The sequence below is a fragment of the Plectropomus leopardus genome, chromosome 4, assembly GCF_008729295.1.
Source record: "Plectropomus leopardus isolate mb chromosome 4, YSFRI_Pleo_2.0, whole genome shotgun sequence".
Taxonomy (NCBI): Eukaryota; Metazoa; Chordata; class Actinopteri; order Perciformes; family Serranidae; genus Plectropomus; species Plectropomus leopardus.
Window position 1 is genome coordinate 25,534,673 of NC_056466.1, and position 15,113 is coordinate 25,549,785.

At 38.6% G+C, this 15,113-nt stretch overlaps 1 protein-coding gene across 2 annotated transcripts in view; it reads left to right on the plus strand.

Annotated features, from left to right (window-relative positions):
- tusc3 (tumor suppressor candidate 3) overlaps positions 1 to 11,424 on the plus strand; it is an 83,033-nt gene extending 71,609 nt beyond the window's left edge. For both annotated transcript variants that reach the window (XM_042485169.1, XM_042485170.1), the window contains 2 exons: positions 8,380 to 8,470; positions 9,922 to 11,424. In XM_042485169.1, coding sequence (XP_042341103.1) covers positions 8,380 to 8,470; positions 9,922 to 9,937 — 107 coding nt within the window. In that variant the 3' untranslated portion in view covers positions 9,938 to 11,424. The remainder of the gene's footprint in view (positions 1 to 8,379; positions 8,471 to 9,921) is intronic.
- Positions 11,425 to 15,113: the final 3,689 nt, after the last annotated feature.

Here is a 15,113-nt window from a genome sequence, read left to right on the forward strand (position 1 = left end):
ATTTTAACATGGCTACCTATGGGGATTGCCAGGCTTCTGGAGTCAGCCTCAAGTGGCCATTCAAAGAACTGTTTTTTGCACTTACATTTTGGCTTCATCTTTAAGCCCTGGAGGTTGCCACTTGCTTATGACCCATTAGAAGTGTATCGGGGTTTTTTTTTTTTTTTTTTTGTAGAAACCAGGAGGTGAAGGGCTACGCTGGCAAAGCTCATTCCAGACTGGGAGCAAATCTGGGGTTGGCTCTTACTTTATACTGTCTATACTGTTCACAAACACTCAAAGACAATTCTTGCAATTTTTTTCTTTAAGAAGCAGTTCTTTTTTTAATTTACCTCTCTTTTTTCTATGTCAAAGTCTTGATTAAATTCCTTCCCATCTACTCACAGTATATAGCTCTGTGTATTTCCACCTGCTCTTAAAAAGGCAAAGAATTTTCTATGCAAGCCTGACCCTTTACCAAAGGCTTAGTCAGTCCAGCAAAATGCATAATCAGCCACAGGAACGGCAGGTGGTAGATTTGCACTTCACTGATTACAATGAAGGTGAATCTCAGATGACAATCAGACTTGAAGGCCAGTGTGTCTCTGGGTACAGAATGTATCTGAATGTATCGTGCATGCCAGAGCCCACGCTTTTCCTGTCTTCTAGAGAAAAAGTAGAGTTAGTTAATCAAGATTAAAGGGGCCCCTGAACTGCAGAGATGTTGTTTAATTTCTAGCTGTGGGAGTTGTATGAATATTTTTTTCCCAGTAGCTTTGCAAAATTAAAACCAGATATTCTAGAAACTGTTACCTCAATTACCAAAGAAGATGTTTGTACATGTCCCTAACAGTAGCCCTTGGTTATGCTTTACTGTAACATGCTGTGAAGACTTTTGTCGAGTTTCCTGCTCAAAGCAGTCAAGCAGTTTTCCTCAAAAGTCTGAGCAGGTGGCACACAATGTAAAATACAGCATGGAGGGCACAGAGGGGATGATTAATTGATGTCAAAGCTGTCATGTGGAGTTTCTGTGAAATTCACTCTCTCCAATGCAAAGAGGTTTAAAGTTACTATAAAAAAGGCGAGCTGAGGGAGCCCCCCATTCGTTTTCCTAGTGTGATTGCTAATGGCCTCATGTCGTGGATTTTATTATATATAATTACAATAAAGAAAGTGGAAATAACTGAGCCCAGCTTTTCAATGCTACCTGTAGGACCATTGATGGGCTTTTTTTTTTTGGTCAAAAGGAAATACAAGTGTGTTCTGTTCCAACAAGAAACACCAATGAAAAGAACTGACACATCTTTTGATTGCAGGACAGCTGGTCCACAACACCTCCTCGTGAGTCTTGTATGGGCTTGTTGCGCACAGTTCATCACTTTAATTGGGAGGCGGTCACTTAACTATTCTAATGACATTCTTGCTTTCAACCTTTTCTTTTACTGGCCAAGCAGAGTTTCTGCATAATCTCTAGATTATGAGAAGGGGAGTTAGATATTAGATGGCCCGTACTGATAATTACCTCAAACTCAGAGACACAGCCACACACAAGTGGATTTTAATTAGAGGGAGTGTGATGAAAAAGCAATTCAAGAAGCCTTTCAATTGCCTCTGTGAGGCCATACACTCATGCACACACACAAAAAATCTAAAGATTATCAACTTTTTGTTCCACTTTACCCATGAGTTCCCCTTTAGATGTTAAAGCTTGGCAATTAAAATGATAATGACTTTTTAACTACCTCAAGACTCATTTCTCAGTGTCGGACTGAACAAGAACACTCTCAAGACATCTGCATACATATGTAGACACACATGCTCACCTCACTCTCACCTGTGTAAGGCTGACATGTCACGTGTACAGAGCAGATGACTCTTATCAATTCTTTCTCTGCTCCTTCATTTCCAACAAGTCTGTCTCTTTTTCTCGCTCTTTTTTTCTCTCTTCATTCTTCATCTCACCCAGCCTTTTCTTTCCTTCTCTTCCATGTGCAGAAATGTGTAGTTTCTTTTATTATAACAGCCACTTGAAATTAATCTCTTTCTTTGTATAATCATCACCTGCTAATTTAAATAAACTGAAGCAAACACACACAGATTACATTTTACCGCAACGCAAGCATACTAATGCTGACAGAAACCTGTTACGTAAAGCACACACACACTTGCATAGAATAAACAGTTTTATATCCCACACAGCGCTGTCATTGGGTTGACACACACACGCACAAATTAAATAAGTGCATTATAAAGCAGCATAGCGAATAGTCGTCTGTCAGTAATAGAGAGAGGATTAGGCTTGAATGGTAGTGTAATCACTGGATGGGAGGGTGTTAAATCCCTGGCATATAGCTTCCATACTGCTGAGTGCAGCTACAGGAAGTTATCTGCTGCCTCCATGGGCATCTGCACCAGAAATCACAGCGCACACACTGTTTCCCAGCAAGGGAGTTACTGAACTAGTAAATGGAGTTACAAAATCACTACATATGCAATAGCAGTGGAGGTAGGGGGGAGTGAAACATCAAGGAGGGGGAGGAGGGAATGAGAAAGGAAAATGAAGAGTCAGGAAAAAGTGAGATGGGTCTGTGAAGGAACAGAATACAGTAGAGACAACTTTTAAAGCAGGACTGCAACCCAAAAATTATCACGCCTCTCCCTGGTGAAGTGGCAATGTGCTGTAAAGCAGCACCAGATGTCACGACAATGGAAACTTACAGGAGTCAAACTTGAAATCAAGCCAAATGTAGGACATGACCTCAAAATGCAAAGACTTATCCTCCTTATTTTGTGATAGTGCAGCATCCCTATTCCTCTCGCAGTTCCATGAAGAACCAAGGTATAAAAAGTTGATGTTGACATATGTTTTTTAAAAAGTGAAAATAAAGTAGTAGTAGTTAAAAATGAGTCATTTACCGTTGAGTATTTGCCAAAACCGAGTCCCAATGAAATACTTGTTTTTCCCTGGATAATACAGTTGTACAGTACACACTCACACTTTACAGTTGGATAGGTCTGCAGTGCATTTTCTTAAGAAAGTTCCCTGCTTCCCAGCTGCTCCTTTGTATTTATTCATCTATTTATTTAATTTAACAACAAGGTATAAAAAAGTAACCTTCTCTGTAATCTATATGGCCTTAATGCTGTCTTGAGGGATTTCTTTGTCCCTTCAAGAGAATATGTGCTCCACTGAGTGTTTATTTAGTCATCTATACTTCTTTTGCAAAGATAAGGCTACATTAATCTTTTTTTTTTTTTTTCTTTTTCGCTCACAGCACTCTTGTTGCATTGGCATGGTGAGTGTAATTGTCATTGGTTCTCCAATACTGTCTGTCTGCTCTGAGCAGGGTGGTGAAACACCATGTGCCATTGATGACAGCAAAATGCAACATGCTTTCTTGCACTGAGTTGAAATGAAACAATTCTGCGTTTTGCTATCATTTTTGGTGTGTAATGTTTCCCCACGAAATGAGAGCTCAGTTGAACAGAGGCGAAACGGACAGTGAAGAGTTGACGACAACAATTGTTGTGTTGCTGAAAGCCTCGTGAGCAAAAACATCAGCTGACATAAAACAAATGACTAAATTGGGCTCACAATCTGTTAAAAAATACCTTGATTGGCCCTTATACTGATCTTTAAGAATAGATCCAGACATCCCTTCTCAGCCTTCCATGTACATGCTTCACTTGAAAATCCTACGGGTTGGATAAAAAATCAGCTCAGCATAGTAATGCAATATTATTGTGTAGCAATATTTTATTGTACCATGGACTCCTTGTATATATATATATATATATGGAGCCTATCCCAGCTGTCATCCGGCGGAAGGCAGGGTACACCCTGGACAGGTCGCCAGACTATCACACTCCGACTTTCACACTCACAGTCACACCTAAGGGCAATTTAGAGTCACCAATCAACCTGACCTGCATGTCTTTGGACTGTGGGAGGAAGCCAGAGACCCCGGCTGGAGACCCCGGAGAGAACCCATCTCAGCCTTCCATGTACATGCTTCACTTGAAAATCCTACGGGTTGGATAAAACTAACCAGGACGCCACTGTGCCGCCCTATATATATATATATATATATATATATTATATATATATATATATATATATATATATATATATATTACAAATACAAATAAAACTTCTGGGAGCCAATGGAATAATATAACTAATTGCTTTTTCAATTCACTAGACACATTTTGCTCCAGCAAAAATGACCAAAGTTAGATAAACAGATGAAAAACTTTATTTTACTAGATAGTAAAGATGTTGACAAAGTTTTCCTTTGGGGATAAAATTGGCAGTTAAAGATAGATAATACATCCATCTATAACACAATGTATTTTAATGCAATACTCATCATATCGCAACATTGCTAAAATTGCAGTAATATTGTTTGTGACTTATGTATTGTGATAGCAATAGGATAGGATTTTCTGTTAAACGTTCTGTTAAACGTATCTACAGGCCCTTGTTTACTTGGAAATGGCCAGTGGGAAAGTTAACAATCCAAACATAAAAAAACTGCAAGCTTTTCTGTTACAGTTTGACATAAAAAGAACAGTTCTGGTGGTTGTATCCAGCGTCAGTTAATGTCTCTTGAAGCCGGCTGCTAATCAAAGAATAAACTGTGAAGAACCATTTAGCATCCCAATATCTATTCATATTTGTCCTCCTAATGAGGTAGGCTTAACTTAATATGTTTATTGGCTCCCTCATGCTGGGGAAAGGTACATTTATTTTTACCGTGCCAATATATCATGATTTAAATTGAGCCAAGTCGTACAGTCAAAAGAGGGATTACCACCTTTGTCATTGAGGGAAATCATTCAGCTTAAACAACTTGTCATTTCGCCAAGGTCATAAATCACTTTCATTAGCATGCTTAGTGCGTGTGTGTACCGGAGTGTCATTATCCATGGAAGCATACTAAGATACCTCTCAGTCATAATTGATGAGCTATGGGAAATACATCCCACTATACTTAATGAAGACACACAGACGTTCTGTCGCTCATACAATCGCAGGCGCATAAGTAAATTCAGCAACTCAGGGGACACGGGCCATAGGGGCTCTTCCTGGAGACACGCTCAACTATGCAGTGCTCTCCGTCAAGTCACTCAGTCAATGTCACATACACACAGGTTTGTATTACAGTATTTGTCATCAGTGTAACCTTTATTTAACCTCAGATCTGTCCTCTCACCTCTCAAAAAAAATTTTTCTCAGTTAAAAAATGGCAGTGTTTTAAAAAAATTCACCCTTTTCACTGATGCCCTTTGATCCTCACAAGAATACACTCTCCCAGTGCTGTTTGTTTGTGTATATAAGTGTGTGTGCCTGCGGTAGATGCATTAGGACCTAAATAACATCAATAGCTATCGCTTCCTCTCACACACATAGCATAATACAGCCCCTGCAAATTGTGTGTGTGTGTGTGTGTGTGTGTGTGTGTGTGTGTGCACGCGCGCATGTATGTTCAATGAGTCCTAAGTTGAATTGTTAATGTAAGATTTGTGTACAAAGTGAAAGAAGAAAGGAGATGTTGGAGCTGACACTGAGCAATGACAACAAATATAGTTATACACACACAAGCACTATAGATTAGAGAACACACACACAAAAAACATGCAAACCACTGGAGCCCTGAAGATGAATGACAGCACACACAAATTTACACTGAGAGTCTGTCATACATTTTCCAAGCCAAGTCTTTTGTTCTGACGTACAGCGCCTCTCTGGGGTCACATAGTAGAAAACGATCTTGATGTGTAAATCTGTGCTAACGGATTTGTAAACCGATCCCCCGGATTGCTACAGATTTGTTAACCATGCCCTGGCATTCACAGTCCGAGGGCACAGATCGGTAATCCATGCCCTTGGATTCATAATCTTGGTGAACTGATTTGTAAACCAAGCCCTTAGATTCTCATTCTGTGCATATGGTTTTGTAATACAATTTTATTTCATAATGAAAAATTGATGTTTCCTATATAGAAGTGGATTTTATGGAATATAACCAAGATGTTAGCAGAGTTAGTGTCCTTTTATCATTGTGTCTGTTGAATTCTGATTACTTACCATAAAAATAGGTCCAAATGAAAATGCTTTAAAATCATATTAAAAAATTAAGCTCACCTCTAGCATGTTACTACATTCTCCTATTTTACCTAATGGATAGTAGAATGCTTAAAGCATCACAGTTGGCCTTTTTTTGTTTGTTTTTTTTTTATTAAGCTCACAGTAAACACAGAACTCATAGTTTTGGTGAGGGAGTGGGAAAGGTTCCATTCCAAGAGATCCAGTGACACACATGTTCATCTAAGGGAAATGGGTTGGAAAAAAGACCTTCCCAGAAATACCAAAATATGTGTATTTGATGTTTCTAAAAGGTCCAAAATCCCTGGATGAATTTGGTTTAGATGTCAATGCCTCTTATTATATGTATGTTGCAGTGTTTTGTTTTGTTTTGTTTATATGGACAAATGTCTGTGACACTCACAGGTTCAATGAATGGTTTTGCATGGATATACACGATGAGTTTTTTTTGTTTTGTTTTCTTAATTTTTCACAATGTGACCCCAGAGGGGGTCCATACTGATGTTGCTCTCTTTCACTCACGGTCTCTCTCTCAAACACACACACGCACATATAGAAACATAACTTAAAACACATCTTATTACTTAGTCTCTTGGGGTCTCATTTTTAAACCTTGCGCTGGCACAAAAGAAGGCGTACACTGCTTTCAAAGCAAACTTTGGGATTAATAAAAGACAGACTTGACAGAACATTGCTCTTATCTCCAGGGTAATTCTGACCCATACTTACCTGCATAAACTGGAGAAATGATAAACTGCGACTTCGATAGTAGAAGAATGAAACATGAAAAATTGTATGAATTTAATGATTATGTAAAATTAATTAAAGTATTACCTCTGAGATTTTATAAATATTTTTACAGTTTAATCAGTAGTAATATTTCATTGGATGCAACTACAAAAAAAGGAAATATCTCATTTATTTCTTGTGTAAATAACTTCTTCCAATCCTGTCTCTACCCCACTCAAGAGAGATTCTTCAATTACTGCAGCAAGTCACTCATTGATGGGGTTTAGCTCAGGTGTCCCTTCATCCTCGCCCATGATTTACACTCTGTGTGTGAATAGTTTTGGCCTTTTGGCTTGGACTTTTTGTCGAACCACTTCTGTTTTAATTTTGAGAGGGTCCGACCTTCTGAGCTTGCAGCATCCACTGCCTCTGTCACATGCTGTAAATCTGTAGTCTTGTTGGCATTTATAATACGCACACTGTGTCTACCAAACAATATATTATTTCTTGCCCCTACCTCCGAAAAAAGTAGTTCAAGCTCACACTAAAAGAAATTTATGATTGTAGCCCTTTTCTCTGAATTCCCTATTATTTTCTGCATGTAGTCAGTATCAATCTTTATTTATTACAGGTGTTTCACCGACTGTGTCTAGGCAAGTGTGGGTGTTAAAAGGGTGTGGCAAGATGCTCACCTGCACCAAATTTCAAGTTGATTGTCATAGGTGAAAGAAAATTGGCATACACATTTTGAATATTTTGGGGCGTATGAATTTTGACGTTGCGTACGCCAGCAACCTTTGACGTGAATTCCATACACAGTTTTTTTTTAAATGAGGCCCCTGGAGAGGTCCTCATCCTAATCCCTGATTAACAATATCAGTCGGTGGTGACAGTTTAATTTAACACAGTGCCTCTCAAGGATTAGCCGCTACATGAGGGTGTGTGTGCACACACTCATACACCCACACAGACACTCACAATTCCCCTGCAGATTAAAGATCATGCTTATGTATATTTCACTTTAGAGTAGCCACTGAGGAAATAAGATGATAATGGATTCAGACACAATTTTCTGCAGCACAGCAGAGTTGATGATGAGGAAGAGGCAACCATATATGTGGTTAAGGGATTTTCCAAATAAAGGTAATATTTCAAGGTTTCGGCATGATGAAGAGCCCCAGGTGATGTTTTTAGAGGTCCCATCTACCAGCATATAGCTAATGTTGAATATTAATTTATCTCATTTGGTTGTGTTTAGGTAGGTCTGTGTTGATCCTTTCATATGTGTTGTGTGTTTGAACTACCAACATAAAGACCTAAACCCATAAACCCTGCAAGCACATTCAATTTGAGCGGAGATCAAACAGAGAGTTGCATCAGCGGTTATAATGTGCGTGAAATGAATTAAATGGTTTCCTTAAGCCAAGAATCAAATGTTCTTACATGCCATTGTCTAATAATTATCATGCATGTATCGGAGTGTCTGCAGGACCTGCAGAAATGTGGAAAATACAGAAATTCAAAAGTAAAAAATTTAAATCTATGTGTGTTTTTCTTTCCAGTCATCTGCCTGGTTGGCCTCGGCCTGGTGGTGTTTTTCTTCAGCTTCCTGCTCTCCATTTTCAGGTCCAAGTACCATGGATACCCCTACAGGTAACTATAGCAACAGCACAATACTTCTGTTCAGATGCTCACACAAGTTTCATCTAGCTTACTCAACAGTTATTCAAACACAATATACAATGAATCTTAAAATCACTGAAGTTGACATAAAATCGCTGCAGAGTTATTGCAGACACAATGCAGAAATCCAGGCCAGAAAAGGATCCATCCATTCCCATTATTTCATTGATCCTAAGACAGCTGTTCGATTGGAAACAGTCCCTCCAAAATGTACAAGCCGTAGCATCAATGTTCTTTCTCCAGAGGCCAATCTGACAGCTAAAACTTCAACAGAGATTTGTAATCTGTTGGTTCAGAGCACTCTGATATATATGTAATATTCACACACATTTTCTTCTTTACCCTGAATATTAGAAGTCATGGCTCTATCATGGATGTTGTCTGTAGGTCATTATATGGTAAATGTGTTTGGACACTAAAGCCCTTCAGCTTAGTGAGCCAGAACTGCAGCAATTTGGTCCCACTTTGAGCTAAAGGTGACCACTACATAAAAAAAGATTTAATGTGTGACAGAAAACACTCCACAAGTCCTAGGAGTCTGGGTCCAATCATTGCCTCTGGAGCAGATGATATTACAGCACAACACTAGAACACCTCCAGCTGCAGTCACCTCTGGAGCTAAAAGGGATTCATGATGTGGGGAGCACTTCACCAGGGTGGACAATTTAGTATCATGGGAGCTTGGACCCTGTTGTGACCTGTGATTTGAAATAGGATCAAAGCCAGCTCAGTGGAGGGGTTTAAAGTCCAATGATTGCTGACTTTGATGGAGAGTTTAGTTGTGGTATGGCAGTGGCAATGCTTTATTTCACAGGTCTCTTATTACAGAATATTTCCCCAATTTCCCAGTTTCCTGAAAAAAACTGGTCAAATACTGAATTAATGGCACTAATTTTGGTGTCTCCATTAAAACTTTGCAAATCGTATCAATCATCTGTGCTGCCAGGAAAAGATGTTTTTGAAGCATTCATATTTTTACAGATGTAAACTGTGACTGCAACTCGACTGGTATACAACCAAGCAGTAATTGCAGTCTTAATTCCTAAAGCCTATAGGTCATTTTACTGTATGCTGTTTTATATTACACGTATAAACATTTGGTCTGTTCAGGACAAAAACAAAGTGTATAAAGGAAGTGGTCGGTACTGTCCCACAGGTCTGTAGGCAGATGCATATCCAGCAAGCATTTGAGCAATTTTGCCCGTTAACATGCCTCAACTGCTTGAATCTGCAGTATCTAACAAGATCATCATCAGTAGCCACAGGTTTTTAGTTGTTTTTTTATGTACCCTTTGCTATAAATGTTTTGTGTTGTTGTGCAACACAAGCCAAAAAAACACTTTATTTATAGCCCTTTTCTCCTCTTTCCCTATTCTCTTTTTTGCCTCCCTCTCTACTCTCTTTAATCCTCGGTCTCTCAGCTTCCTTATTAAGTGAAAAGAGACAGAAGAGGAGGTCAGAGGAAGGCGAAGCGGCAGTAGGTGAGAAGAAGAGGTGTCAAGAAGATACTTGAAGAGGAGTAGGCAGCATCACTATTGAGTTGAGAGTGCATAGTGGGGTTTCTTTTGTGTGTCTGTTGTTTTTTTATCAACTCCCTTCTTAAACTCTGCAAACTGAATAGAAAATAAATTATTCCTTCTTACACTGGAAATAAAGGTATTGAGCATGCATTTTTGTCATTTTTTATGGTTCCTTTTAAAGGTTGAATATTCTGTTTAGATATGTTTAGACCTGTGACTGTGGAATTATGTTGTTTTTTTTAAATCCATGTATTGGATCTCATTTTTGAAAATTGTGTTGCAGGTGAAGGGAGAGTAAGAGACATTGAAAGTCACAGAGATGTGAGAGGACGGGAGGTGAAGCAGCAGGTTAGACAGATGGTTAAAGTAGTAGAAGTCAAACACAAAGCCAGAGGACTAACGTTTCTTAATTAGTTACTAGGAAAGCATATTAGCCAGGTGTAAAATCTTTATAAATTCTAACTTTCCAAGTGCTTTTCACATTGTCTTTCTCGTTTTTCACTTTCTCATGGTGGCAACACATGTAGCTGTTGAAGATAAACATGTTAATCCCAAGATGGCTCCTTCAGCCTCTACGGTAGATTTGGAGCTCAGTCAGACTCAGTTTCATGGTGCCACCAGTTTTTAAATGACATAGCTAAAATATGAATGGCTCAAACAATGAATAGTGTGCAGATTTACATAAACACATATGGAATAAATGCATTTATCACAGGTCAGAGGGCTTTTTTTCTCTTACACTGCATGTTTACACCTTCTGGTGCCAGACTCAGTGGTGGTTGCTTTCAGTTTGCTTGGATGAAGACCACAATATATTCTTTTACTCTCCTTCCCTGTAATCTCACAGCATGTTCATAATTATGTGTCTGCGAAATGTCCATTGCCAGTATCTTTCAACTGGATGTATATATTATATTTTCAACTACAGCGTTCAAACAACGACAACAAAAGATAGTTTGTTAGGCATCTAAAACTACTTGGGTGCAGTTATGCAAAGATTGTGGTCATATTAGTAAATAAATAATCCACACTGACCAGTATGATAGGATGTGAGTGTTAAACAAAAACTCCAGTTTTACTTTTTGCTGCACTAAATGAACATTCACTTCTCCCCGCACTGAAGTCGATTTTAAAAATAAAAATGAAAAATAGTAGTACATGAACCTAGTTTACCGAAGGCAGGCTGCGGGTGCTGTAACTTTTCTTGCTCAATGTGAGAAGCATAGGTCATTTAGAGAATACATACATTTCTAATTCTTTTCACTTGCAGACTGCCCACTAAAACACTGAGTGGGCTGGAGCATTGAAACCATTTATGTAACCCCTCTATGCGTGGGCAGACAGAGGAACGGTGCAGCACATGGACCAGTTTTGAAAAATGTAATAAAAATATTCCCTTTCAGACTTCCCATTCTTGTCTATTTTTGTTTCAGATTGTTGGAAGAGTGAACCATTGTGCACGTGTGTGCAGGCTGATCTACCAAAACACAAGCTGTTGAAAGAGCTGAAGACTCTGTAAACTAAGGTGGTCACTGTTTTGGAATTGCATAGCACATTCAGTTTTGCATCATTTCTTTCCCTTTTTTATTTAGTGGAGAACTGCAATATACTGAATTTGCCTCCATCACTTTCAGTTGACTTTGTAAATAGAGTGTTTGAATTTGCCGCCACATGAAGGCAACGGAGGTAACTCAAAGGTTACTTAGAGCTTCCTATTTTCTGCGGAGAGATAATAAGAATGACTGCCTTTAATGAGAAAGTAATTATAGCAAATAACACCTGCCTTCGTAATGCTTGTAAATAACTTTCTTACTTAGACTGAGTAGAGTAATTACCATAATAACCAACGTGAGCTTATTGATGGACCCAGAGTAAGATCATTTTTTTATTTCCAGAATGTATAAGGACCGAGCTGTGACATCAATATTTGAATAAATCAGAGGGACGTCAGGACCGGGAGCAGAATTTCCCATCTGTTGGCCTTTACGGTGTGGAGGAAATAAGCAGAACAAATGTCACCTTCAGGAAGGGATAAGTATTGGCAAATGGAGCGAAATCAATGTGAATGTTAGATAGAGGGCAGCTGTAGAACAAAATACATAATGACATATAGAATAATCTCTCTACTGCTTCGAAAAAGTCACACATTGCATGCTTAAATTAGCCACAGATCTTTTAAAATTACTGTGTGTTAATTGAAGGTTTGAATTAGACTGCTTGTCATCACTAATGTGCAAATTTTAGCCTTTGTAGTCTGGAGCCTTAGAGCAGACTGGAATTGTGGATTAATTTACAGTTGCGTTGATATGGCTTAATTTTGCAGTTAAGAAAAAAATATTGATACTCAAAGAGCAAATGGGTAACATGAATGGAAATATTTTACTTATTGAAGTGATGAAATGGGATGACAGGGTTAAACAGATGCAATCTGAGAAAGCTGATACATGAGAGTAGCATGAACACCAATCACAGCAAATATACTTACTTTTATGTTAGATTTACCCTTGATATTACATTTTCCATTGCTCAGGGTCCCATAGACCCCACTGCTGTTTGTGTAAAAATACAAGAAAAAAATCCCCTAATTTACATTATAGCCCTTCTCTTTGCGACAACCTAAACTTGCACATTTGAAGAGGGTGGTGCTTCTTTTGTGTGTGCTGACTCAGATCACAGAAAGATCAAACTCCCTTTGACCGATGAAAACCACCAATCCACATAGATTTATTTAGGATTTGGGAAACTTGGTGCTATACTAAAACTTAATGTCAAACCCAGTCAGTTTTCTCCAAGTCCATAAAGTGAAGCCAGTAGCCCCTCAACGCTACCTGTTCAACACAGCAATATCAAGCCATTATGCTGCATCGTTGTTCTGTATAAAAGGTACGATTGTGGAATGGGGAAACGGAGCGGATTGGCCTTTAAGCCAGCAAAGGAAGTAGTGACAGCGGCAGTTTGGCATCTGTTTAAAAGGGACAGTCGACAGGATGGGACCATGGGCAGGACGGTTGTGACATTTTGAAGATATTTCATGCGTGCAACCTACTGCATGAGATTTAAATAGCAGCTAGCAGCAGGTAGTTGTCTACTCAAAGAAGAAATTCAGCAGCCGCTGAATATGTCCACAAATTGGGGAAACATTGAGGTTCTTGAGCTCCTTACCCTTTAAGCAGAGGACAAGATCAGCTGCCTCATATCAGAGACCGCAAATGATTATTATTGCCATGTCATTTCATTCTTATTGTTTAGAAAATGCTGCTGACGCTGTGTCGTATGTCACATTAGAGGCAGACACGGTTGTGTTAACCAGCTCTTTTACTTCTGCAGTGCCGACTTGCTGTTTGAAATCGCACACTGGAGCAGAATGATGACGCCGTTGTTTTGTCCTGTCTAAAAATTTACCCCGTGAGGTGTTTTTTTTTGTTTTTGTTTTTTTTTTCATGATTAATCGCAAAATTTCTATAGCTGATATACAGTACAACATCACTGCGACTTTTAACTATGCATGTATCACTCCGCTTTACAGCTGTCCTAAACTGTCGGTGTAAATGGTCGGTAGTTATTGTTATTACCGTAGATTGTAGTGTAACATAGATTGCATTTTGTGTGTCCCTCTTGAGTTGCCGGAGGGCAGGAAAAAAGTTATGGGTGGAATTTTGGGCTCACCAAAATCTGAAGCATTATTCAGCCCCCTAACAGAGAAGATAGCATGATGTTGAATCATCACTCTAGCTTTAATACTAAGCACGGTACAGTCCCTTAAAGAAGGGAATGTCCACCAGCAATTAACACAATTAAAAATATTAATACATTATTTTAGCCCTAGTGATTTTTACTAGTTTGGCTCCAGAATAAATGCAAAGGCAGCATAAAATAAGGAGTTCATAGCAGCCCTACAGTGCAATTTCTGTGTAAAAAAGGTGGAAGTTCCTTAAACCTGCATCTTTTCTAATGACCAATAGGGGACCACTCCACTGAATGCAAAAAAAGGGGGAAAAAAGTGTTATTGTATGGAACTGTAAGAAAATGATTCTAATGTTCACTTGATTTATGACCTCAGCAAAGATTTCCCTAATTGGTTGATAGTCTCAAGTCTTTTCTCATACTGCATGACATTCATTTTGTGAATCATGGTCTCATTTAGAGTAAAATAGACGATAAATTAGGGTGTCCTTTAGTGCGTGGCTACCTAGCGATTGGCAGGCCGTTACCATCGGTATCCTTGGATTCTCAGTCAGATCCACCCCTCGCTCCTCCATAACGCCACCCTCTTTTTGGATATATATATATTTCATATATATAGCTCCAAAAAAATCAAGATGGCAGTGGTTAAAATGCCAAACTTGAGGCTTCAAAATGGTGGCCTTATTCACTTCTTGAATGCAGCCTATTGCTAAACCCAATCTCACATGTAGAACATATGAAAATCTATAGTATTTAACTATGTCTTACAGCCAAGGTCTGAAATCCCAAACGGAAGTAATTTTTCGTTTTCTGCAGTGGACCTATAAAGCATGTCATCAGTTAAAATTGTCTTTATCGAGGCTACATTTGTCAGAAAATTAAGAAAAGTCATGAGGTATCAAACAAAGCATTAGGGCTATGTTTAAAACCACATTCTATAAAGGAGCACACTATTGTCACCATTTATTAAATTAAGTGTAGCAACCTATTCAGTTTGCTTTCAGTCCCATGCATGCTGAGACAAAAGCACATTCATAGATATGATAAAAATCTGTTGCTGTACAATTTAGAAGCATTACCTGTCCCTCGGTATGTGTAAATTAAATCAACAGGGCAAAATAAAAACAAAAAAGGCTTTCAGAACAACAAAAGAACGCATTTTCAGAAGGGAACCTTTCGACAATACATTAGTACTGTATGCCAAGTTGTTATTGCTCCTTTGTACTCGCTAATGTTTATTGCCACGCTTCCATTTAAATAAAGAAAATCAAAGACATGCAATTGGTATTTGGATGGTGACAGCAGGACTGACATTTGTGGTAGTCATGGTGGATATATATTTTTCAGACTACTTTTTCATGTGCAGCTCTCTCATTTCTGATAAACTGTTGAAGAGCTGCTTGTTTACA